Consider the following 25,875-nt stretch of genomic DNA (forward strand, 5'->3'; position numbering starts at 1 on the left):
TACCCTGAGGGTGGGAAGGCTCCCACTCTGAACCTGGGGGCTGAGCCCGGGTGGGTGATGGGGCAGATTTTTAAGGCCAGACTAAGCTAAAGAGACGGAAGTTGCAGGAACATCCCCTCCTTAGATGAGAGGAGCTGCCCACAGAATAACAGCAATGACACTGGCAAAGAAAATAATGACACTATTGAGCACCGGTTCTGAGCTAGGCATGGGACTAAGCCTTTTGTTTTTATTGTTTTATGTCCACACTCAACCTATCTTTATCCTCATCTTACAGCGGAGGACAACGCCCATGAATGTTAAGCAGTGTTCTCAAGGTCACCCAGCTTGTGAGGGACAGAGTCTGGGTTGTCCCCAGGTCTGCCAGTCCACGGCCATGCTCCTGCCACTGAGAGGCTGCCCCACAGCTTTCCCTGGCCAGAGATGTGATGTGGGCTGTGTCACTAAAGTCACAGGACCAAAGGGTTCTGCTCAAGGACATTATGAATAGTTACAGAAATTTCAGCCACTCTGCTGGTAGAGTAGTTGGGCTGAAAGGGAGGTGTGTGTGTGTGTGTGTGTGTGTGTGTGTGTGTGTGTGCAGCACAACACACAGGTGGCCTGAGGGAGGAAGAGAAGGCAAATTAGTTCCAGGTCTTGTCTTAAAGAACACTTGCTATTGTCGCATGTTTTATGCACATTATCTCACTGCCTCTTATCCTGCTAAGCGAACCACGCTATCTCTGTTATCCTCTACACAGATGAGAGACTGAGATTCCGGAAAAGTTATAGACCCAAAGTTACACCACTAGTAAGCCACAGACCTGGCATTAGAACTTGCAGGTGCAGGCACGCGCATGTGTACACACACACACACACACACACACATTGAGCACCACGGACGTTGGCAGAGCATCTCCCAGGATAAGTGGCAGGTAAACTGTACCTTGAAAGGGCGCTTGTGGGAGATAACAGGCTCTTGAAATCTGGGCACCTGGCTGGGAGTTGGGAGTGGGGAGCTAGGTGAACCAACTGGTCTGGAAGATGCTGAGGTTTGGGTGGGTGGAGTGGAGAGGGGAGTCATTTCAGGCAAGAAGCAGGGCAGAGGCCCAGAAGCTGGGAGTCCAAGCATGGTCAAGGGGCAGGGAGGCAATTCAGTTGATGAGGACTTGGGATAGTTGGAAGGTAAACTAGGGTCAGATTAGACATGGCCCCAGAATGGCCCAGGCCAAGGAGCCCTTGAGAGAATGTTTGTGGGTGAAGCAGGATGGGTGGAGAGGGAATGGACTTACCTGGGGCACCTTGTTCACCTTTAATCCCGAACAGTTCTGCAAAGGAAGGAGAGAAGGCTGCAGACCCAACTCAGGGCCCCTTTGGATTTATCCCCACATCCCCCAGAGATCTCCTGTGTTCTATAATAGAAAGTGGGATCACCCATATGGGGAGCAGAAACTTCAACCATACTAGGGGCATTTGGGTGAGAAGATCCAAACCCTGGATATGTTCAGGAGAAAGTTCTTGGAAGGAGATGTGGAGCGGACACTCTGCTAGTAGTGTATATCTTACTTGTAGTCTCCCAGGAAGCAGAACCCTGGGGGTAGAAAGGGGGTACTCTGCTCCAAACCAGCTCACAGAGGTTCTTAGGGTCTAGGAAGGGTCGCCTCAGTCAAAACCAGCTCCTTCATGTTTTAAGAAAGAGACTCCCATGGTGTCTGAATGTCCAAGCCTGGGCTCCATCTATCTGCCCACTAGCCTCTCCTTACATCCTGAATCAGCCTTCATTTTCATTTCCTGGGGAGGCCACAGCATTTATTATGGTATAGATGTGAGGTGTCCCCCAAAAGCTCATGTGTGAGATAATGCAAGAAGGTTTAGAAGAGAAATGATTGGAGATCCCCTCTCCACTCATAAGAGAGTCTGAATCCAGTCAGTGAAATAATCCCCTGATGGATTAACTGGGTGATACCCACTGTCAGAGGGTAGAGTGTGGCTGGAGCAGGTGGGAATTGGGATGTGGCTTTGGGGTATATATTTGTATCTGGCCAGTGGAGTCTCTCCCTGCTTCCTGATCATTGTGTAAACTGCTTCCCTCGGCCACCTTCTTCCACCATGACGTTCAGCCTTGTCTTGAGCCTGAAGGAATGGAGGCTGCCGTCAATGGATTGAGACCTCCGAAACCTTGAGCCCGCAAGTAAACTCTTCCTTCTCTACAGTTTTGCTGGTCAGGTCTTTTGGTCACAGCAGTGGAAAAGCTGACTAAAATAGCATCTTACTCTCCTGGACCTTGTGTCCAGGGCACAGTCATGGGGCCACCCTCCTGAGCTCCTGCTTGCTCTTGACATGGGTCCAGAGCTGTGTGTCACAGAGTAACTCTGTGGCAGTCAGGTCACACCTAGGCACTTGTTTTGCCCAAACCAGTCAAGGGCAAAGTTCTTCCTGTGGTGGGTCAACCTGAGAGAATAGAGGAGGCCACTCCCCAGATCTGAGAGGACTGAGGGAAGGAGAATCCCTGTCATGTTCACCTTTGGATCCACTTTCTTCTCTCGTCTAAACCCCCCTATTTTCCCCAGTAGGTCCCCCTGCCCTCTCCCTTCCCAGGTCCCCACACTGTCTGGACCAACTTGGAGTCTTCATCCATCTCTCTCCAACTGCAGGTCAAGGTAGGCGGCTGCATGGGAGTGTGCCTGGGAATCGTCCCAGACTGCATCTCACCTATTCTCCTAAATGTTCTGGATCAGTCTGGTAACTCAGAATTGGCCTTGGGCTGGTGGCTGCAGTCTCTGGCTCTTGGAGTCTGCCCTACACCTGGGTTGTGCCCTTAGTCCCCTGGTTCCTGACCCCACTGTCTCCAGAGGCCTTTATGCAGCCTCCCAGAAGCCTGTGTTTTCATGCTGATCTCACATGGCTCTCACCCCCTGCCTCCTCGTCCCCAGAGTCCCAGGTCCTGGAAGCCTGACTTGCCAGGAAAAGGGATTCAAGCCTCACTGCATGAAGAAACAGCTCCTCCTTCCCCATCCTTCTCTGAGGAGTCCCAACCAGAGGAGGGAAGGCCAAACCTGGGTTCTGGGTGAAGCTGTCTATCCGCTGAAGAAGCCGCTCCTGGCTGCCGCGAACCTGGACCATCTGGGTCTGCAGGTCTTGCAGCTCGGATGCACTCGGAGCCAGGTATAGTTGGCGGTGCGCTGAAGGTAGCCAGGAGAAGGTTTGTCTGTCCTCCGCCGCCAGCGTTGTATTGGGAAAGTACGACTCCAGGGCCCACAGGCGCTCCTGCAGATTCAGAACTGGACCCCCACCCCACATCATCCCTTTAGAGACCTCATTAAACCCAATCATAGGAACACAGCCCTGAGATTCTTGTGTCACGTGTGTTCTGAAGAAATTCCATGTGCTGTCGAGACCTGGTGTGAGCACAGAGCTTTTGTGTGTGTGTGTGTGTGTGTGTGTGTGTGTATACAAGGACACATCTAGAAGTGTCCTCGTACAGTCAGGCATGGCCTTACATACCCAGAACATTCCTACATGGACTAAGAGGGTGCCCACAGTGTCTACTGTCAATCCTCAATTTTCACTCAGACCCCCTTGAACACTCTGGGTGTCAGTGCATGACAACTAAGTTGATTGGACCTGAAGACGTGCAAGCAGCATTCAAATGTAACCTTCATGTGTTTGTGACGAGTGTTTATGACAACTGTGCACGTGATATTCTTGAGTGGCTTCAGTGTCTGTGGATGGAATTGTTTTGTGACTTTGACATTTGGAATTGGACACTCTGAATGTAAAATCATGTTTAATTGGCACTTAGATCAGCTGGATTTCCAGAAGCTGAGAATCCTTTGTGTCAGATGCATGTGGTAAACCCCCAGTGAAGTCAGAACATCTTTCACTGCTTCACATACATACAAGTCCCCAACTGCATTCTCACTACCCACCCCCACTACTTTTTCCTCTCCAATAATGTAGTGGCTCAGGGGCTGGGCTCTCTACCCAATGGGCCAGCCAATAGGCAGCAATTGTCCTAGGACTCTTCTCTCAGCCTGAGCCCAGAATCAGAGTAGCCAGTTCACCATCCCAGGAGGGACCCCACAGGACCAAGATGACTTTACCTTGGACCACCAGCAACGCAGCACCTGCCGTGAGCAAAATCAGGTAGACGGCCACTATGGCCATGAAGCAGTTCATTCCATTTCTCTTCTTGGGCTTTGAATCTGAAACATAAGCCAGGCAGTTACTGCTGCTGCAGAGAGCAGAGAGCAGAGGACCCAGCCTGTACCAGCCACATTCATGTGAGCAGAGGTCTCCCTAGAAAGTCATGTGGCAAAGACGTGACATCTTCCCCAGGATCCTTATTTTTGCCACAAGGCAAGGGCCACTGTTGGTCACTCACTGGTGTGGCTGAGCATTCAAACTTCCACGCCATGTGTCACCAGCTGGAAGGGGTGTTACGCCATCTTGTTCACTGTTAAAGCCCCAGGACCATGTCTAACCCAAATTATGTTCTCAGTGGTGTTTGTGGAATAAATTAATGAAACCATGAATTTAAATAAAGTGGAAGCAATCTTCCTCCTCCCAGACTTTGGGAATCAAAACACTTCCTCTAAATACAGGACTTTCCCTCCTTCCTGCCACATGACCAGCTTCTGCTCATTCTCTGGGAGCAGAGTGGAGCCTTTTCTGCTTCTAGAGTCTTCCTCTGGTCTCCTGGGCTGGGTGGAACCCTTTCTGCTTCCCCACATCCCTCTTTCTTCCTCTGTCATGACACCAATCACCCTGAATTGGGTCATTGTATATATCTTGAATTGTATATATGTTGGTCTTCCCAAATGGCTGGGAAGCTTCTTTTTCTGTATTCCAGAATCCACATGGTGTCTGGCACACAGGAAGTGCTGGAAGATGAGGACAGAGTGAATAAATGAACGAGAGAGTAAATGAATAGCTGGAGAGCATCGGGTGCTGAACATGTGCCAAGTTGGACACAGCCAGCGTAGAATGTTGGAAAGACATCTAGAACGCAACTCAGAGACTTGGGGAGCCACGTGTCATCATGGTGAGGCAGGTGATGTGAAAGTGACCTCTTACATTTGACACAAGATACTGTCTCATAGATAGTATCTTGATAGCCCTAAACCCAATGCAATGAAGCATGTGGTAAGAATGGACACAGGTATTACAGAGGTTGGGGTGTGGTTGAGAGCAATCGTGGAAATCTATTCTAAAACAAGATGGTGGGAGCATAGGGGATGGCATTTGAATAAAGATAAAGCGAGAGAAAAGAGGAAAGGTGGTATTGTTGGAGTAGTGCATGGCTTTCCACACAGGGTTAGAATGGTTTTACAATTCAGAGCTACCACCTGGCCTTGGAGGAGGCATTTTAGGAACTGGGGACTTGGGATCTGTGGTCATATCCAACTCACTGTGGACAAAGTGGAGGATCTGGTGAAGTCTCCAGCCTCTACACTGATCATTTCATCTCTTTGAGGGTGGAAGAAACCACAAAGGAAGTATCTATGCTGGTTTGGCCAATGAGGAAAGGCTGAATGAGATGAGAGAATGAGAATAGCTTGTGGTAAATCAGAATGGGGCTTCCCTAAAGTAATCCAGAGGGTCTGGGCAGGGATTTTAGGGAAGCAATTTTCAGAAATCTAACAGCTCTATTGTCTGACTCACGATGAAGATATGACTCCAGAGGAAAACAAAAGTATTTCAATCCCATAAAAGATACCGATGCATTAAAAAACGGCTGTCCACTAACTCTAGTCTTCCCAGGCCTGCCATCTCCTCACAGCAGAAGGACCTTGGTAGGTTCTCCTGCCTTAACACACACACACTAGTGGATGTCAGGCTGTCCACCAGTCCACTTGACACTGGGCTGCCTGCTGAGCAGACCCAGAGAGGTGCCTGTCCTAAAGGCGATCTGTTCTCCAGCTAATACTACCAGGCATTGTGCAGAAATGCCTTCTGCCTTCAGAAGCAACACCAGCAATGGGTGGGGAAAAAATGTCAGGGCACCCAGCAAACAACAGACGTGAATAGCAAGACAGGGCACTGAAACCTAGACTGTCATTGAACACTCAGCCCATGATAGCAGACCAGAACCTACATAATAAACCTGAACTAAAGATTTAAGTAGGAGCCAAAGTCTCCAAACATACAAAATGCATAGCATACAGTGAAATTTACCCATCATACCAAGAACAGAAGAAATTACAACTCAAATAAGAAAAGAGAATCAACAGCTTTCAGGAATTATTCAACAATAATTTTAAAGTAGGGCTGGGGATGTGGCTCTAGCGGTAACGCGCTTGCCTGGCATGCACGGATCGCTGGGTTCGATCCTCAGCACCACATAAAAATAAAATAAAGATGTTGTGTCCACCGAAAACTAAAAAGTAAATATTAAAATTTCTCTCTCTCCCTCTTAAAAAAAAAAGAATTTTAAAGTAGCCATCACTTAATGCTTTAATGAGCAATCATGAATATTCTCAAAACAAAGAAGTACAAGATATATAGAAAAGAAACAAATTGAAAAAAATAAAATTAAAAATTTTTAACTCACTAAATGAGTTGAATAGCATCATAAATGTGATAGAAGGAACACTGAATGAACTCAATGAAAGAAGAATAGAAATTCCCAATGTGAAGAAAAAAAAAAAACAGAGGAAATCAACTGAAAATTTATAAACAGAGCCTCATAGGCCTTGGGTCAACAATAAAATGCCCAGCACGCACATCACTAAAGTCCAGAAAGAGTGTAGGGATGAAAAGTATTCAAAGAAATAATGGCTTAAAAATTTCCCAAATTCCCATCTAAATCTACAGATTAAAGAAACTGAGCTGAAGTGGGAAAAAAATACAATATGAAAAAATACAGAGCAATTTGAAAATCTTGAAAGCAGTCAGAGAGAAATGACACATTACCTATAAATCAATACTGGTATGAATGACAGCAGATTTTTCATCTGAAACTATGGAGATTAGACATAAGTGGCACAAAATATTTTGTGTTCTAAGAAAACAATTGCCAACCATGAATTCCATTGTCAACAAAAATACCCTTCAGGAATGAATGGGAAATAAAGACATTATCATACAGTGAAAAATAAAGAAACTTTATTGCTTACAGATATTACTTTAAAGAAGAATGAAAAAGTTTTCTAAACAGGAAATGATAACTGAAGAGTGCCTAGTATTTCAAAAAAAAAGAAATAAAATAATAGAATAGTAAAAAGGGATCTATGTTAAGCCATTTTTCTCTTCATGAATTTCTAAAATCACATTACAATATTATCTGATATGGTGTTCAATGTATGCAGAGGAAATAAGATAATCATATTTTAAAAGTGGAAAAAGTTAAAGCACACAAATGAAAATAAGATTTCTACATTTGAAGTGGTAAAATGTTGATAACAATAGACTGTGACACATACTGCATGCCTATTGCAATACCCAGAGAAACTCTTCAGAAAACTATTCAAAGTAATATACTCAAAAATACTACAAATAGGGACTGGGGATATGGCTCAGTTGGTAGAGTGCTTGCCTTGCATGCACAAGGCCCTGGGGTCAATCCCCAGCACCACAAAACAAAACTATGAATAAATCAACGTGAAATTAAAAATTGTTCAGATGATCCATTGGAAGCTTAAATAAAGAAAAAATAAATGAATGAGAAATGGAGGGAAAAAACAGAAATTACAAAATAAGATGACAGATTTAAAACCTATCATATCAGGAATTATATGTAAATGGCCTAAATATTCCAATCAGAAGACAGAGACCAGCAGACTAGATTATAAAACAAGACACACATATATGTTTTCTCTAAGAAACTGAACAGCAGGACTTCAAAATCCACAACTGCAATTGAAGACTTTTAATATCCTGCTGTCTTTATTTGATAGAAAGTCTGCAAAGACACAGAAGAACTGCAGACATTAACCCACAGGCCCTAATGAATACTAAGAGAACACTTCAGGGAGTAACAGCAGGACACATATTCTTTTCAAGCACACCCATAACATTCACCAAGATAGATGTGAATCATAAAACAAACATCGACAAGATAAGGGGGGAGACCAAGGCCCTACAGAGTATACTCTTTTACAATAAAATAATAAAAGGCTACTCTATAACGGATATACAAGAGGAAAATCTCGACATATTTGGAAATTTTCAAAAAGTACTTTTAAATAAAATGTGAGTCCTAGAGAAAGTCTCAAAGAAAATTTTAATGAAAACTACAATAGGTCAAAGTTTATGTGGCTAAAGTTGCACTAAAAAGGAAATGAGTACATTAAATAACTTACATTAAAAGTGAAAAAGGGGGCTGGGGATGTGGCTCAAGCGGTAGTGCGCTCACCTGGCATGCATGCGGCCCGGGTTCGATCCTCAGCACCACATACAAACAAAGATGTTGTGTCTGCCAATAACTAAAAGATAAATATTAAAAAATTCTCTCTCTCTGTCTCTCTCTCTATATATATATCTCTCTCTCTTTAAAAAAAAAAAAAGTGAAAAAGGTCTCACATCAACAGATTAAGTTTTTACCTTAAAAAAACTAGGAAAGAAGAACAAAGTAAACCCTTATTATCCAAGGGAAAATCTTAAAGATAAAACAGATATCAGTTCATTTTAAATAGAAAGACAAAAAGAAAAGCAATGAAACAAAAAACAAGTTCTTTGAACAAAATCACTAAAATTGACAAAACTTGTGCAAGATTCACAAAGATGGCAAAGAAAAAAGACACAAATCTTTAATACAAAAAATGAGATGGAATTTTACTGCAGACTATGTTGCCATTAATAAAAAGTAGGAGCATACTAATACTAACTTTGTGCTTAAGTTAAAGGAAATTGTCCAATTCTTCAAAAGTCAAAAACTACCAAACTATAACCAAGATAAAAATAGATAATACAAATATCTATAACCACTAAATAAATTTAGTTTTTAATTAATAGCTCCTCAAAAAGGAATATTTAGATCCAGATGGTTTTGCTTGAGTGTCCTAATAACCATTTAAAAAAAGAATTAGGATATATTCTATACATATTGTATAGAAAATGAAAGAGGAAGGAATACTTCCCGAATCATTTTGTGAAGTCAGAATCATTCTAATATGAAAATCAAACAAGGCAGTACACACAAAATGTCCTCAGAAAGCTAAATACCAATATGACTCATGGACTTTGACATAAAAAATATTAGCAAAATATTAATAAATCATATTAAGCAATGTTTAAAAGGAATTATATGTCATTACCAAGTGGGATCTCTTCAGATATGCAAGGATAGTTCAATATTTGAGAATCAGTCAAAACAATATGCCAGATCAGCAAGTTAAGATGAAAAACCATAAAGAAAAAGCAGAAAAGGCACTTGACAAAATATAAGTCATAGCAAAACTCACATGATTCATACACATAATACATAAAAATAACCTCATATTGAAAACTCTGAGGGGCTGGGGTTGTGGCTTAGTGATAGAGTGCTTGCCTCACACATGTGGGCACTGGGTTTGATCCTCAGCACCACATAAAAGTGAATTAACAAAGATATTGTGGGTCCATGAATAACTAAAAAAAAAAAAAAAAAAAACCTCCTAGACCTCCTAGAGAACGTGACTACAAACTTTCAACAGACTCTTAACTTAAAAAGAAAAATAGCATGTACAAAATATCTAAAGCTAACATTAGACTTAATTATGAAAGGCAGAGTATAATGTTTTCCCTTCATATTGGGAGCAAGCTAAGCATGTCCATTCTTTCCATCTTACTATAATATAGTACTGGAAAATTCTAGCCAGTGCAAAAAGAAAAAAAAAAGATTTTGGAAAGGAACAAATAAATAAGTATATTCTTATCTGTAAGAGATGTGACTATATAGATAATCCAAAAGAATCTACAAAAACCTCCTAAAAGAAATAAATTCACCAAAGTTTTAAGATTATGATCAACATATAAAAGTCAATCCTATTTCTATATACTAACAAAATATAAGTGAAAACCAAAATCAAAACACAGTAGCATTGATAATTACTCCAAAGAAAATAAAATATTGAGAGCATGAAAAAAAGATTAACATTAAACTGAGATGAGTGATGGGAAGAAAAGGGAGAGAGAAGGGAAATTGCATGGAAACGGAAGGAAACCCTCATCGTTATACGAAATCACATATATGAGGTTGTGAGGGGAAAGGGTGGGGGAAGGGAGAGAACTGAACAACAACAGATGAGGTTGAGAGGGAAGATGGGAGGGGAGGGGAGGGGGGATAGTAGGGGATAGGAAAGGCAGCAGAATACAACAGTCACTAATATGGCATTATGTAAACATTGTGAATGTGTAACTGATGTGATTCTGCAATTTGTATTTGGGGTAAAAATGGAAGTGCATAACTCACTTGAATCAAATGTATGAAAGATGAAAAAATAAAATAAAATAAAATAAATAACTTGAAAAAAATAAAATATTGAGATGTAAATCTAAGAAAACATATATAGGATCTGAATACAGAAAATTACAAAATTCTGGTTAAAAAAATCAAAATCAAAGACTTAAATAAATGAAGAGACATATGGACTATGTCTTAATGGATTTAAGCCTGAATATTGTAAAGATGTCAATTCTCCCTACATTTACATATAGATGTAGTAATGCAATTCCTACTAAAATCCTAGAAAGGTTTTTTGTTGGTACAGATAAGTTGATACTAAAAATTATATGGAAAGGCCAGGCCCTGGAATAACTAAAATAATCTTGAAAATAAAAAGAATAAAACATGAGGAATAAATCCACCTGACATCAAGTCTTAAAGCACACTAATCAAAACAATTGATATTGGGAATGAGATAGTCACGTAGGTCAATGGAACAAAATAAAGAAACCAGAAATAAACTCACATAAATTTGCCCAATTGATTTTTTTAAATTACAAAATTCTGACTTAAAAAAGAAGAAAATACTTAAATAAATGAAGAGACATACTATGTTCATGGATAAAAGCGTGAACATAGTAAAGATGCCAATTAGCCCAAAGTCTTCCTACAGGTGTAACACAATTTCTATCAAAATCCCAGAAAGATGAAAAAGCAATTCAATGTGGGGAAGAACAGCCTTTTCAACCTATGATGCTGAAACAACTGGGCATCCATTGGCAAGAAAACAAACACAAACATAAAAACAAACAAACAAAAAAAAAACCCTCATATCTCATGTGAAAAACAATCTATGATGGATCATAGATTTAATTTTAAAATGTAAAACTATAAAAATGTTAGAATGCAACATAGGAGAAAATCAGAACTAGGGCTAGGTGAAAAGTTCTCAGATCGGACCAAAAGCACAAACTACAAAGGGAAGATTGTTAAATTGGATGGGCCTCATCAGAATTAAAGATGCTTGCTGTGCAAAAGACCCTGTTAAGAAGATAAAATCACAAGTTATAGACTGGGAGAAACTATCTACAGACCACATATCTGGCAAAGGATTCGTATCTAAACTTCATCAAGAACTCTTAGGGCTGTGGATTCATCTCCGTGGCAGAGCCATTGCCTAGCATGTGTGAGACCCTGGGTGTGATCTCCAACACTGGAAAAAGCACACAGACCTAAACTGAACAACAAAACCTCAAATGATCCAATTAAAACACAGGCAAAAGACAGGAAAAGACATTTCAATAAAGAGAGTGTACAAATGGCAAATATGCACCTGAAACGAGATTCAACATTAAAACTAGAATGAGAAAACACTGCACATCTATGAGAATGGATAAAATTTAAAAAATAGAATGCCAAATGCTGGGCTTGTGAAGACCCTGGGTCAGCTTTACATTGCAGGTAGGAAGGTAAAATGTTCCAGTTGCACTGGAAAACACATTGACTGGTTTTTGTAAAACCAGACATACACTTAGAATCCAGCAACATACTTTTGGACATTTATCCTAGAGAAATGAAAATTCATGTACACACAAAAACTTTTCCATAAATGGCTATTGCCATCTTATCTATAATAGCCCCAAACTGGAAACAACCTAAATGTCCTTTGATGAATGAGCAGTCATACTGTGGAACATTCCTGTCATGGCATGTATCCTCATTAATTTTTTTTAAAAACCTATATTGATATCCAACAAATTGAACAGATTTCAAGGGAATTATGCTATGTGTAAAAAAAAATCTATCAATCTTTGAAAAGTTATATACTGTGCAATTTGTTTATATACCATTTCTAACATAGCAAAATTATAGAGATGGAAAATTAGTAGTTGCTGGGGTTAATAATTGCTATGTAGGACTGAGAGGTATGTGTGGTCATAAAGCACAGAGATGCATGGAACTACAGACATACACACAAATGTGTACACAAGCAGCGAGGAGAAACTGTGAATCACAGCAATTTCCTGGCTGTGACATACTAAAGCTATATAAGATGTTACTGCTGAAGGAAACTGGGTGAAGGGTCATTAAGACCTTCCTTTAAGTATTTTGCAACATTCTGTGAATCGGTGTAATTATTTCACAATGAAAAGTTTAAAACAAGAGGATGTGGTAAAATCAGATATTTAAAAGATGATGAGAAATAGTAACATGGCAAACAAGGTCAGAATTATTACATGAAGTGGCAGCAGTCACATTAGCAGAACAGAACCCGTCTGGACTTGAGGACTAGGATGTCTTAGGGGAATGTTTAAAAGTGTCTTTGGATCATCTTTAGAGCAGAAAGAAGGGCCAGCTATGTGCCCAGCTGGGACCCAATAAATAATATCAATAATAGCAAACAATGAAGCCTTGATTTTTTCTATTGATATTTTGTTGGAGTCTTCTTTGCTGACAAAACAAAATGTTCTTCTTTAGACTGAAATGGGTGGGGAAATAATACTGTGAAAAAAGACGGGAAGCTTAAAGTTGTGAGAAATCCTAGTGTTCCGTGTGCTAGATTCACAAGAGCCCACAGATGTGGAAAAGTCTCTTGTGGTTTAGATATGAGGTGTCCTCCAAAGGCTCACGTGCAAGAATGCAAGAATGTTCAGAGGTGAAATGATGGGGTCAGGAGAGCCTTCACCTAATCAGAGCATTCATCTGCTGATAGGGATTAATTAGGTGGTGACTGCAGGAGGCTGGAGTTAGGGGTTGATTTTAAAGGAAGATTTAAAAGATTTTAAAGGAAGATTTTAAAGGAAGGCCTGAGAGGCTAGGCAAAGTGTAGCAGGGTCAGAGTCTGCAAGAACCTTCTGAAGGGGTGATGTAGAGATGTGAGGAAGAAGCTGAAGCTACTATAGAGACCCCCAAAATGAAGACATACCAGTACTGCTGAATGTCTGCCTAGAAAAGCTGCAGGAATTGAGCCAAGAGGATTGAGAGGCCATGTGGGTTGCTACCCGCAAAGCCATAGGGGTGGAGCTACCCAAGCTCTTTGGAGAGGATGTCAGGATGCCCTGCGCCCCGGATGCTGAACGTGGAGCTACGGGACTTGCTTGTCCAGCTGGATTTTGATCTTGCTTTGGTCTCCTCCTTTCTTTCTGTGCCCCTATTTCTCCCATGTGGAAGGGAAATGTTTACTCTGTACCTTTATATATTGGACACATGTAACTTGCTTCTGATTTTTACAGGAGCTCATGCTGAGAGTTTGCCTTGATTTTCAAAAGAGACTTTGAACTTGGATTTGGGGGCACTCCTGGAACAGCTGACTATGGGGACTCTTGAAAATGGACTAAATATTTTTTTGCATTGTGAGACACACATGAGCTTTGAGGGACAAGGGTGGAATATTATGGTTGAGATGTGAGGTGTCCCTCAAAGCTCATGTATGAGACAATGCATGAGGGTTCAGAGGGGAAAAGACTGTTAAGAAAACCTTAACCCAACTGGAGAATTAATCCCCTGGTAGGGGGAGGTAGGTTGTGGTTGGAGGAGGTGGGTCACTGGGGACACGTTTGGGGTTTATATTTTGTCCTGGTGAGGAGAGGTCTCTCTCTTTCTGCTTCCTGGTGCCATGTCCCCAGCCACTTTCCTCCACCACACTCTTCCGACATGATGTTCTGCCTCGTCTCAGTCCCCAAGGAATGGAATTGGCTGCCTATGGACTGAGATCTCTGAAACCATGAGCCCCCAAATAAACTTTTATTCCTCTAATTGTTCTTTTCAGGTCTTTGGGTCATAGTGATGAAAAATCTGACTGAAACACGTCCTCCTCAAGGTACAGACACAGCAGGAGGATCAGGAAGACCCAAGCCAGACAAATGTTCTTAATTTTCAAAAATGTAGAAACAGGTACATCCCAGAAAGATATATAGTCCACAGACATAAACAGAAATCCTCTCATTCCAACTCAAGTGCTCTGTGGTTGAGGTGGGAGATGGGGCAGAACACCAGCCCCAGAAAGGTTTCTGTTGAACCCTAAGTGCGACAAGAGCCACAGGAATGTCTGGTCCCCTCAGGTTCCAAAGCAATCATTGTGTGATCATTTCACAATGTATATCAAATCATTGCAGTTATACTGTAAACCTATACAATTTTTGTTTTTCAATTCTATCACATAAAGTTGGTAAGGCTGGGCATGGTGGTGCACACCTGTAATCCCAGCGGTTTATGAGGCTGAGGCAGGAGGATCACAAGTTCAAAGCCAGCCTCAGCAAAGGTGAGGCACTAAGCAACTCAGTGAGACCCTGTCTCTAAATAAAACATAAAATAGGGCTGGGGATGTGGCTCAGTGGTTGAGTGCCCCTGAGTTCAATCCCTGGTACCCCCCCCCAAAAAAAAGTTGGTAAAAACAACAAAAAAAAGAGCACCCTGCTTGAGGAGGTGATAAAGGAACAGAGTGGGGCTTGCTACTACTGAGAGTTTGAAGGGAGAAGGTGTGATGTCACACAATGGCCAGAAGGAGGGAGACAGACTATTTTGCTTGAAAAATAACCTGCAAAATTCATACTCATTGCCATTTTTAGATTGATTTTAGATAAAATGGTTACATTTCAAAAGTTTCTAAAGCTTCTTTCTAAAAGTTGCTGCAGAGTATGTATAAAACACCCCTCATGGTATCGTTGAGTTGTTAAAAAAAAAAAAAAAAAGTTTGATTTTTTTTTTAAGCAGGGGAAGGTAGTCTTTTATATTTCAACACCAGCAAGAATGGACAAAAGTAAATGAGAACATGATATGGCCAACGTTTTCCAGTGATGTTTTTGGTGAACTCTGGGTGAAGAAACAAACAAACAACTATATGTGGCAGAAAAGAGAAAGAAAAAAGAAAATAAGGGAGGGAGGAAAGGGGGAAAGAGAGAGAGAGAAAGGATAAAAAAAAAGAAAGAAAAAAGTCGAAAAGATCTTTAGCAGGCTAAACAGAAATAAAGTTGTTGGGAGCATCAGTAATGAAGCAAGTCGTCTTGATCAACGTGACGAACCCTGAGGGGTCACTGTGTTTCAGAGCCCCACAGTCATAACAGCTCATAATGATACTCCTCTGGAAAGTTCCATATGTTCCACGAACTTTGAATTAGAAGGCATGAAGTTATCCACATGATAGGAAGATGTTCCATGCATAAGGGAGGGGGTGTTGGTATTTTGGTCCCATTTTTAGTTCATGGCACCTGCAACCCAGGTCAGCTATCTGGGAGTGCCCCTGACTTGCATTTCCCTCACCTCCCTGTAGTGCGCCCCCACCACCACCCCATACATGATCTGACTTCTAATATTTCTCCAGGACATTCTCCCTTTTCCTTCCATAAAGCCCCTGCCCCTCATCATCTCTTGCTGCCATGATCCTCTCTGTCCTCACCTCTTTCCAGCCTGTCCCCCAGTCTCCCATTCACCACAGCGAGCAACTCAGATGCACACCAGGGCTTCTTAGCCCCATGTCGGCCTCCTCCATCATCTCAGGATAAAGTCTACATTCCTTGGTCCCTGCCTCAATTCCACTGAGCTTCTCCTCCCAAATTTGGCCCCACAGTATAGAGCCATTTGTATTTCTTATTATATATAGACCTGTGGCTCCCACCCCTGCCCCAGACACTCCCCTCTCTGTAACTAACCTCCTTTTCCCTTTTAACTTTAGAAGTGACTCTACTTCTAGGCCCCATACCAGGTAGCTCCTTCCACGATGTCCTGTAAAAATCTTTGTCACAGCTGGTGACAAACTGTATGGAAAAGGTCAGCTTATGGAGAGCCCTCACGCCACCACCACCAAGCGTGGACTCCTCAAAGCCAATGGTCCTGTTCACTCATGTCTCTTGCCTGGGTGCTGCACGTGGTGCCTAGGGGGTAGCGTGTTTGATTGGCTAATTTTCTAAAACACTTTCTATACCCTAAAAAGCCACATATCCAGGACTCTATATTCTGAAAAGTTCTGAACAGCCAACAGTGATTACAGTGACGCACACACATGCCTTTCTCTGCATTTTACCATAAATTCCTTAAGACAGCCCCCCAACCCTTCATCTTCCTGCATCCACCAATTCCAGACCAGGCCAAGGGACAGACCAGGGCTGTTGTTGCCACACACCCAAAGTCCAGAAAAACCTGCAAGTGGGAATGCCTAATCACCTTGGAAGATGATTCCAGGAGAATGTTCTAGAATGGGAAAAGTCAGAGACTGACTGTGGGAAGCAAACCCACCCCTGACTTAAAAATGCTACAGATTCTAGGAGATTTAAAAAACACATCACCTGGGTAACACTGAGGGAGAAAATAGAGACAACAGGGTGGAATGAATTTTTTAAACCTGTGTTCAATATAGGACAAACTAATTCTGAAGCTATGAACATATCCCGACCAACATGAAATGAAGACTGTGTTTCTGGATCAACACCTCAGTTACAACAGAATCTGTCAAAGAATTTTAAAGGAATTGCACCAAAAAAAAAAAAAAAAAAAAAACATGTGGTGCTTGGCTTTAGCACAGTAGAAGTTTTTGACCTTCTCAGTTCTGCATATTAATTTGACATACAACCTGTGTGTCAGAATAAGACACTCATTAAAAAGTGGGCATTTAATAAGCACTAGCATTTATTCAAGGCAAAAATATTTAATTAATATTTAAAGAATGGCAAAGCTTAAGAAAAAAAAAACCTTAAATGCTAAATATATAGCATCTATTGTTAGATTCCAGTCTGATACATTCCAGACCTGCATAGTGAGAGTCAGATGTAACATGCAATAATGGTGCAAATCTAGATTTTTCTATCGACTTGTCTCCTTATAGTTCAACAACAGAAAGACAGAATTACCAGATAAATTAGGAGGGGGTACTTTACCATAGATTTCAAAGGTCTCTATCCCAGGAAACATGATTTGATCAGAAGCTGCTTCTTCTTCTTCAGTGTTCCCCAAGAATGCTTCCTCCTTGAAGGATGCCTTATTTTCCATTACTAAGCTTTATAGGTGGACAAAGTCCTGGAGCCAGCAGAAATGCTCCCCTAAGAGGAACCACTGGTTCCCATCTAACCGCTGTAGCTACTGGTGGACCACATAGGACTTCCCTTTGGCTCTGATTTCTGAATTTGCAAAATGTTTTCTGACATGATCGGGACAGGGTATTTCTCAAATACAGGTCATTCACACGTGGAGCTTCTGCTTACTGCAGCTTACTGTTAAGGGCGATCCAGGAACTTTGGGACACTCCCTTATTCCCAGACCCCTGGATGACCCTTGCAAGGATGGAAGGATGGATCTCTTCCTCCCCTCTGCCTAATTAAGCCCTAGGTTTGTCCTGAAGCAGGCTAGCTGTCCCAGGACCTCTCCAGACCACCGTGAAATCTCCCTTTTCTGAAACTACTTCAATGCGTAGAGAGCTCATCCTTTGCTACTCAAAGTGTGGTCCCTGGACCATCGACATCAACATCACTTGGGAATTTGTGAGACATGCATCGTCTTGGCTCCTCCCTTATAGAAACTGAATCCAAATACATTTAAATAAGATTCCCAAGTGACTCATATGCACATTAAAGTTTGAAAGGCATTGTTCTGTAGCACACATTTTAGCACCCGGTTAGAGTTCTTCTTGTAGTTTTCCCATGTTCTGTGTGAATGGGTGTGCATATGTGTTCTTGCTCCGGCAGCCCTGGTGAGATCTGAGCTCCTTGAGAGGAGGATTCTTTCCCTCTCGGTCTCCTGTCACCATCCCTACCAAGAATCTTGTATACAGCATGGTGGTTAAGACGCAAATGCTAAGAACTAGAATACCTGCTTCAAATTCTCTCTCTTCTCCATAGGAGCTATGTGACCAGGGCAATTCACTCAAGCTTTCGGCCTCACTTTCCTCACTTGTAAAATAAGGAAAATGCTGATAAATGTTGTATTGAGTGAATTAAATCACGTAAGGTGGCTAAGCATGCACCTGGTACGTAATAAACGCTATGGCCATATTGCTGTCTTCCCTGGAGAAGCTGCAAAGCTGCAGGTACCAGGGAGATGAAGGTGTGCCTTTGTCTTAGCAACGCTCACAGTCCAGTATGCAAGATGGACATGGACACGGATGAAATTGCAGAAAGTTGCTGTGCAGTGAGCAATGACAGATGTTGCTGAGAGGACAGTCCTGGGTGCAGGGGAGGCAAGGAAGGTGGGCCTAGCAGAAAAAGCTTCACTACCTAAATCAAGGAGGTGGTGTTGGAGGGATGACGGGGATTGATCTGGAGATCAAGCAAAGGCAAGGGCTTCCCAGATAGGAAACAGAAGGAGTCTAAACTCACTGAGTCAGGGCAGCTGGTGAGATTTGGAGTCTCTTTGGGACAGAAAAGGTAAAGAGAGTGGACAGCAGATGAGGCCGGAGCCAAGGTGGGTCACTTTCTTTGGCTTGTGTCATGGCAGAAAGTGAAAGAGGAATGGAATTCAGAAAAATGTGTTACTGGAAGTCCCCTGCAAGGCAGGCATCCCTGGTGGCGCCCACAATTTCAACACAAGGAGGTCACTGGTTTTGGCAGAGGGCCAGGAACAGAAGCTGGGAATGAGAAGATTGAAGGAGAGAATTGGGATGAGGAAGTTGAGGCAGCTGGCCAGAAGTCTGGGGCAGAGAGTGCCCAATAATAGAGGACTTCCCCCTTGGGAGGGAAATCCCCAGGCAAATAAACCTGCTCACTCTTGATCCCAGTACCTCCCCTCTGCCTCTGCCTCTGCCTCTGCCTCTACCTCCTTGGCTTAGCGCTGACGCTCATGGGGGTGGGGATGGGGCTCATTAGAAAATGCTATGGGCATGATATTCTCCAGTTCCATCCACTTACCGCAGATGCCATAATTTCATTCTTCTTTATGACTCAGTAATATTCCAATGTGTATTTATACCACATTCTCTTTATCCATTCATCCATTGAAGAACACCTAGGTTGTTTCCATAGGCTTGGTAGGTGAAATAAGCTCATCCCCCCAAAAAAACCAAAGGCCAAATGTTCCCTCTGATTTATGGATGCTAACCGCAAACAAGGCAGGTTGGGAGGTGAAATAATAGAAATAATTGGATTAGACAAAGGGAAATGGAAGGAAAGGAGGAAGGATGGGAATAGGAAAGAGAGTAGAACAAATTGGATGTAACTTTCCTGTCCTTATATATGAATGCACGACCAATGAAACCACTTCATGTAGATCTGCAAGAGTGGGATCCTAAATAGAATAAGTTGTGCTCTGCTAAAATACATTCTACTGCCATGTATAACTAAAAAAGATGAATTTTTTAAAAAAGAAAATGCTATGGGATAATTATCAAGTACCTCTTTATTTTTGGAGGGATTATTTAGTGGATGTCAAATACTTTTCAGTTCTGGCTCTGGGGCGAGATGCACCTGAGTCTTGAACTCAGCTCTTCCATGAATTTGCGGTGTGGAATTGGTTAAGTGACTTCACTTCTCTGAACCTCAGCACAAACTCATAGCTGCTGGAGCATGGAGTGTTACCTAGGATCTGTCGTTACTTATCCGCTAGGCATAAAATAGCCAACACTCGCAATTTAGCTTTCTTGGATGATGCAGTTAGAAAGGATTGGCATTAAAATTCGAACCCAGGACATCTTGCCTCTGTAACCTGGTTTAATTCTGGTTTAATCCAGGAGCTCCAATCCAGAGGTTTGCACCAGAGGAACTTCTTGAAAACACACACGCCAGCTTCCCACTTTCTGCCTAAAAGAGGTGTTAATAAGTGACTCTAATGTGCAGTCAGGGTGAGGACTTCTGAAATGTCCACTTAACCCCATCTTGGGGGAATCCATTTAGGCTGAACTATATGAAATTACTGAAGTTCATCCCTTTTTCACATGCAATAAATCGAGATTTATGTGATTCAAACTAATCTTTCCATGCCACAGGGCCTGAGACTAAGAGCCTGGCCCAGAATAGCCTTGTGAAGATGGAGTTCTCAAGATAAATAGTTTAACAAAGTAAATTTTTTTTAAAATCAAAATTAATACAAAAATTCTTTGATCAGATAAATAGCAACATTTAAAATAAAGCCAGCATCCCAATGCACTTATAACAATGCTGCTCACACACTCACCCTGGCCCTGGCCCTCTCATTAGCCCTGGGTCTCAGTGTTCCCATTACAGGGAAGAACACGACTGTGCCCACAGGGTGACTGGGAGGACCAAGGGAAGTGACAAGTTAAGTAAGCACATTTGTAAACAAAAGGGCTCTGTGCTGAGTGGCACTCAATACCAGGTCAGATCAATGTGACACCCCGAAAAACCCCTTAAACCTTCCATCAAGCATAAATCACACAACTGTACCACATTTCCTAATTTCCTCCTATATACTTATCTCCTAGAACACAGATCTGGCTGCTTCTTCCCCATACAAAGTAGTTGATTTGCATTTGGGAACCAGGTTGCTCAAGAAATGCAGTGTTTGGCTTTATTTTTCTAGCAGAGTGAACATAATTGGATTGGGGTATTTAAATGTGTATTCGAAGAGGCCGCAATACACTTACATCAACTTCTCATGTTCTCTGAAGTGACAGCCAAGTGGCTCTCGGTGCTTTATTAGACAAGAGAAATGGAGTTGGGGCCCCCATGTGAGTCTGACCCACTCTCAGGAGCCTCTGCAGAACTCAATTTTGCAGTAACTAGTGGGTCCCAAATTAGTTCAGTGAGTGAGTTGCCTGGAAAATCAGCAAGAAGGACCCTTGAGTAACCGCATTCCAGCTTAAAACTGGGGAAACCATGTTATTGCATGATATAAAAATCACCCCCACTAACCTAAGAGTCCAAAGCAAAACTCACTGCAAACAGGCAAACCAAGTCTCCACACCTCTTCCAGCCTCCCTGCCATCCCTGACTCACATTGGGGTCATGGATATTCTTGTCCATCTGAACACCCCAGCACAGTCGATGAGATATGTTTTATATAGGGGACAAATGTTTGAAAATGTTCTATCAACTATTTTTCCTTCCAGTGTGAGTGACAGTGGTGGTCACACAGCATCCTCAGGACCAGCTCAGTGTCTGGTGCATAAGAAGTCTGAAGACTGATGATTAATTCTAAAAATTAAGAATCAACAGCACAAATGACCTAGACAGGTGAATAAATTGTGATATAGCCATACAATGGGACAATAATCAGCCACAACATGCATGACTCTAAAAATTACTTTATGTTGAGCAAAAGAGGTCAGACCTCAAAGAGGGTATCACGTGTGATTCTGTTCACATATGTTTCAGAACGAGCAAAACTCACCTGTGGGGTCATTAAGTAGCCACGATAGTCTGTGATTGAGGAGGATTGACTACAGTAAAGCACAGAGGAAATTTCTGGAGGGTGGAAATTTCTGTATCTTGATTCTGTGTTAGTTACAAAACTCATTCGACTTTACGTTTGAATTATGTACATTTTACAGTATGTGACTTACACTTCAATAAAGTTAATTAAAAGAGACATTAAAGAAAAAAGATGCAAGAATCATTACTGTCGGACCTTAGCTCAATACACATCTTTCATCTTTGGAGAACTACTGAAATGGGAGAGGTGACGGGCGTGGGACTGGCCACACAGAGCCTCTCCTGCCTTTGATTAGGACTCACATGTTGGAATGGCTGTGTCAGGATTGCAGTCTGTGCTCTGAGAACAGAAGAATAGAGAAGTAAATTGATCCACACAGGACAAAATCCAGGAGGCAGTTTTCTCCCTGCTCCAACTTTAGGGACACAAGTTCTCTAGGACCCAGATACCACACCCTGCCTTCTCGGCACCTGAGATGTTTTCACAAGGAACCAAACTTTTGATTCAACTAACTAGCAATCAGATGTAAAAATGCATTCCTTTCTAGGAGAGGAAATGGGGACTTACACTGATGTGTCAATGAGTAGTAATACTCTCCCTTTCTCTGAGCAGGTTCAGGGGGTTGAGCAGGTTGGAGGAGATGTGGAACTCAAAATACTGATCCTGGAAGCTCTGCACAAGAAGGTGTCAAAAGAAGCCAAGAGTCACTGTTAGAAACTGCAGTTTTTACAGTTGTATAAGGATCATCTGGGCTCATTTTCATTGATCTAAAACAATTTTGCCTGGGCAATCCGGGTTTGAGAGCAAACAGGATAGAACAAAAAATTAATCAGAACTGTTGGGAAGGTGGTGGTTAGTCATTCTCCAGGCATTCACCATGTGTTAACGGAATGCCCACGGCATCCCAAGCTCTGTGGATGCAAGAAAAGGAAATGCCTTTCCCCTCCCCAGTGAGCTTGCCGCTCATCCTCCCTTACTGCTGTGGTTTGGAGATGGGTGGTCTCCCAGAAGTTCCCGTGTAAGACAATGCAGGTGTGTTCAGAGGTGAAACGGTTAGATCGTGAGAGCTGCAACCTAATCTGTGGATTAATCCATTTGACAGATTAATAATTTGGATTAATGGGTGGTAGTAGGCAGGTAGGTCATGGCTGGAGAAAGTAGGTCTCTGGGGGTGTGCCCCTGGGATTCTATTATCCCTGGCTCCTTTCACTCTCTTGCTTTGCTTCTTAGTAGCCGTGAACTGGGCTGTTTTCCTCTGCCTTGACTTCCTGCCACGGTGTTCTGCCTCACTCAGGCCCACAGCAATGGAATCAGCCAAACCATGGACCATAAGCCAAAATAAACCTTTCCTCTCTACCTTGTTCTGGTAAGGTATTTTGATCATGGACATGAAAACCTGACTAAAACACTGAGCCACATCCTCCTGGGGTCAGGCTTTACCCTGTTATTTTTAGTAACTCAGTCCTTCCCAATTGTTCATCCATTCCACCCTCTGGCTGTGCCTCCTGTCTTTACAGCGCACTCCTTTAGCATACTAACTCCAGCAATCCCCTGTCACTGGGACCTCTGATCTATTTTTCTACCATTCTCCCAGGGCCCATCGTCTACTTCATGTCCTGTCTCCTACTTGATTAGCCTAAATTCCTGGCCAGCTGTTATAATCACCTCTTGCACACATCTTCAACTCCTTCATCCTCCTTTTACTTGGTAAAAAGAAAAAAAAAGACACAACTGGGGGTAAAGCTCAATGGTAAAGTGCTTACCTGTTGTGCACGAGGCCCTGGGTTCAATTCCCAGCACCACAAAAGCAAAAAATAATAATGACAACAACAAAACACCCCCAAACCCCCATAACTGTAGCAGATCTGATTCTGCTCTATGCAGTTGAATGTGACTGGGGGAAAAATGATGTGATCACGCTGATGGTCTCATTTTAATTACATGACACAAACTGTCAATGAAAATTAATCCTGTCTGGTAATTGTATGATAGTTCTTTGTTCAACTCACTCTCCCAAGCAGCTCTTTCGTATCTGTCTTCATTTCATTTCCTGTCTTCATTCTCAGCTGCCAACCTTGCCCTCCTCTTTACTGAGAAAACTCCAAGACTCCCAGCACCTCCAGGATCTGCACCAAGGATTCTGCCATCTCCCTATGATGCAGATGAAATTTCCAAGCACTGATCAAAAGCCAAATCCTCCATGTGGGTGCTAACCACAACAAGGGAGGGTGTGTGGTGTGGGGGAGAATTGAAGTTCATTGGAGTAAACAAAGGGAAATGAAGGGAAGGGAGGGAGGATGGGAACAGGAAAGAGAGTAGAATGAATTGGACATAACTTTGTAACTCCACATCATGTACGTCTGCAAGAACGGGATCCTGATTAGCATAAGTTATATTCCATGTAATGTCTAATATGTCAAAATACACTCTGCTGCCATGTGTATCTAAAAACAACAACAAGAACAAAAAGAGCCAGTCCCTCAAGGTAGGCACCAAGTTCCACGCCCTCTCACCTATTCAAGGCCATTTCCCCCAGCAGACACTTTCTTCCTTCAAATCTACAGCATTGATTTCACAGTCTCCACTAGGGCATGCCCAACTGCTGAGCATACGTATTGCTATTTCTCCCTCCTAACACAATTGCTCTTGACTCCCTTATAACCTACCACCTAGTACTTTACTCTCCTTTCTACTGAACTTCCTCGGGCTCCCTGCCTTCAGTTCCTCTCCTCTCAAGTTCATTTACATCAACTCCAGTGGGGCTTTCATCACCTTCACTCAACCCAAACTGCCCTGGTGAGTATCTCTGAGGAACTCTGCGTGGGACACTCTGTGATCACAATTTTAGTCATGTTTCTTATAATAAGCCCTTCATAGAGTTGGCCACGCTGTCCTTGGAATGATCTCTTTAGTTGTCTTCTAAAACAGCACTTTCTTGATAGTTTCCCCATCTCAGAGAATAGAACCATTCTCTACTTATTTTATCGATTTCTTCCTTTTCCCATCTCTTAATGTTACGGGATTCTACGGGTTCCATTCTGTTACCTTTTTTCTCTTTTAACTACACTCACTTCCTTGGTGATGTTATTTATCTTGAGGTTTAAAATACCACCTGTGTCTTGATTCCTAAATGTATTTCTAGATCAGACTACTCACTTGTCTGGTAAATTGCAGCTAATTTCTATCTATTGCAACCATCAGCACAGTAGTGGCTGCCCATTGCCAACCCCTCTGCCCTGTGGGAACAGCAGCCGATTTTTCCTGCCTGGCTTGCTGAAGCTACAGTAGGCAATCAGGACCTTGCCCTAGAAATTTTTAGATTTCTGTGTTCTGAGTATGAATTGCTGTTTCTGATCACTGAGGGGTGGGTGAACATGAAGGCTGTGGGCTATTATTTTAATCCCCATCAACTGAGTGGCTTCCAGAAGGCTTCAAGACCAGTGTTTGTGGTTTTGGACTTTCAAAAAGGGCCCCAAATAAAGGGACAATTAGAAAGCCACTGTGTATGCCCAGAGAAAGAGGCAAGTTCAAGAAAGACCTGAGAAGACCACAAGTTTTCATCTTAGACTGATTCCCATCATAGAGATATAGTATAATGACCAAAGAGCAAATTTGAGGGAAAGGAGAGAATATTATTTTTGAGTTAAAACATAATAAGATTTAATGTTCATTTCTCAGTGACAACTGAGAGGTATACAACAAAACAATAAAGGATGGCTCATTCAAAGGAACAAAACACATGGGCAGAAAACATGCTTGAAGAAGCCCAAATACCAGACTTACTAGACAAAGTCTTTAAAACAACTGTCTTAGAGAGGACCAAAGAGCTAAAGGCAGATATGGACAAAGAGAGGCAAATAATATAAGGACAAAATGAAGATCTCAATAAAGATGTATAAAATATTAAAGGGACCAAAAAGAAGTTCCTGAGTGGAAATAATATATAATAAAATATGGAATAATAAAATATAATAAAATGAGAAAATACACAATAGAGATTGAAAATCAGGTTTGATCAAGCTGAAGAAAGAATCCCCACAATTGAAGTTACACTATTGAGATTACTGAGTCTGAAGAACAGAAAGAAAGAAGAGTAAAGAAAAGTGAACCTAAGGGACCTGTAGGGTACCAAGAAGACCAATACACACAATGAGGCAATAGGACCTCAGGGACCTAAGGGAACTGTAGGGTATCAAGACCAACATACACACTGTGGTAAT

At 42.1% G+C, this 25,875-nt stretch overlaps 1 protein-coding gene across 1 annotated transcript in view; it reads right to left on the reverse strand.

Moving 5' to 3' along the window:
* Marco (macrophage receptor with collagenous structure) overlaps positions 1–17,295 on the reverse strand; it is a 37,422-nt gene extending 20,127 nt beyond the window's left edge. The window contains exons 1-4 of the mRNA XM_076866371.2: positions 17,215–17,295; positions 4,083–4,184; positions 3,036–3,260; positions 1,272–1,307 (exon numbers count right to left, since the gene is read on the reverse strand). Coding sequence (XP_076722486.2) covers positions 1,272–1,307; positions 3,036–3,260; positions 4,083–4,184; positions 17,215–17,248 — 397 coding nt within the window. The 5' untranslated portion in view covers positions 17,249–17,295. The remainder of the gene's footprint in view (positions 1–1,271; positions 1,308–3,035; positions 3,261–4,082; positions 4,185–17,214) is intronic.
* Positions 17,296–25,875: the final 8,580 nt, after the last annotated feature.

This window comes from Callospermophilus lateralis, chromosome 9, assembly GCF_048772815.1.
Source record: "Callospermophilus lateralis isolate mCalLat2 chromosome 9, mCalLat2.hap1, whole genome shotgun sequence".
Taxonomy (NCBI): domain Eukaryota; kingdom Metazoa; phylum Chordata; class Mammalia; order Rodentia; family Sciuridae; genus Callospermophilus; species Callospermophilus lateralis.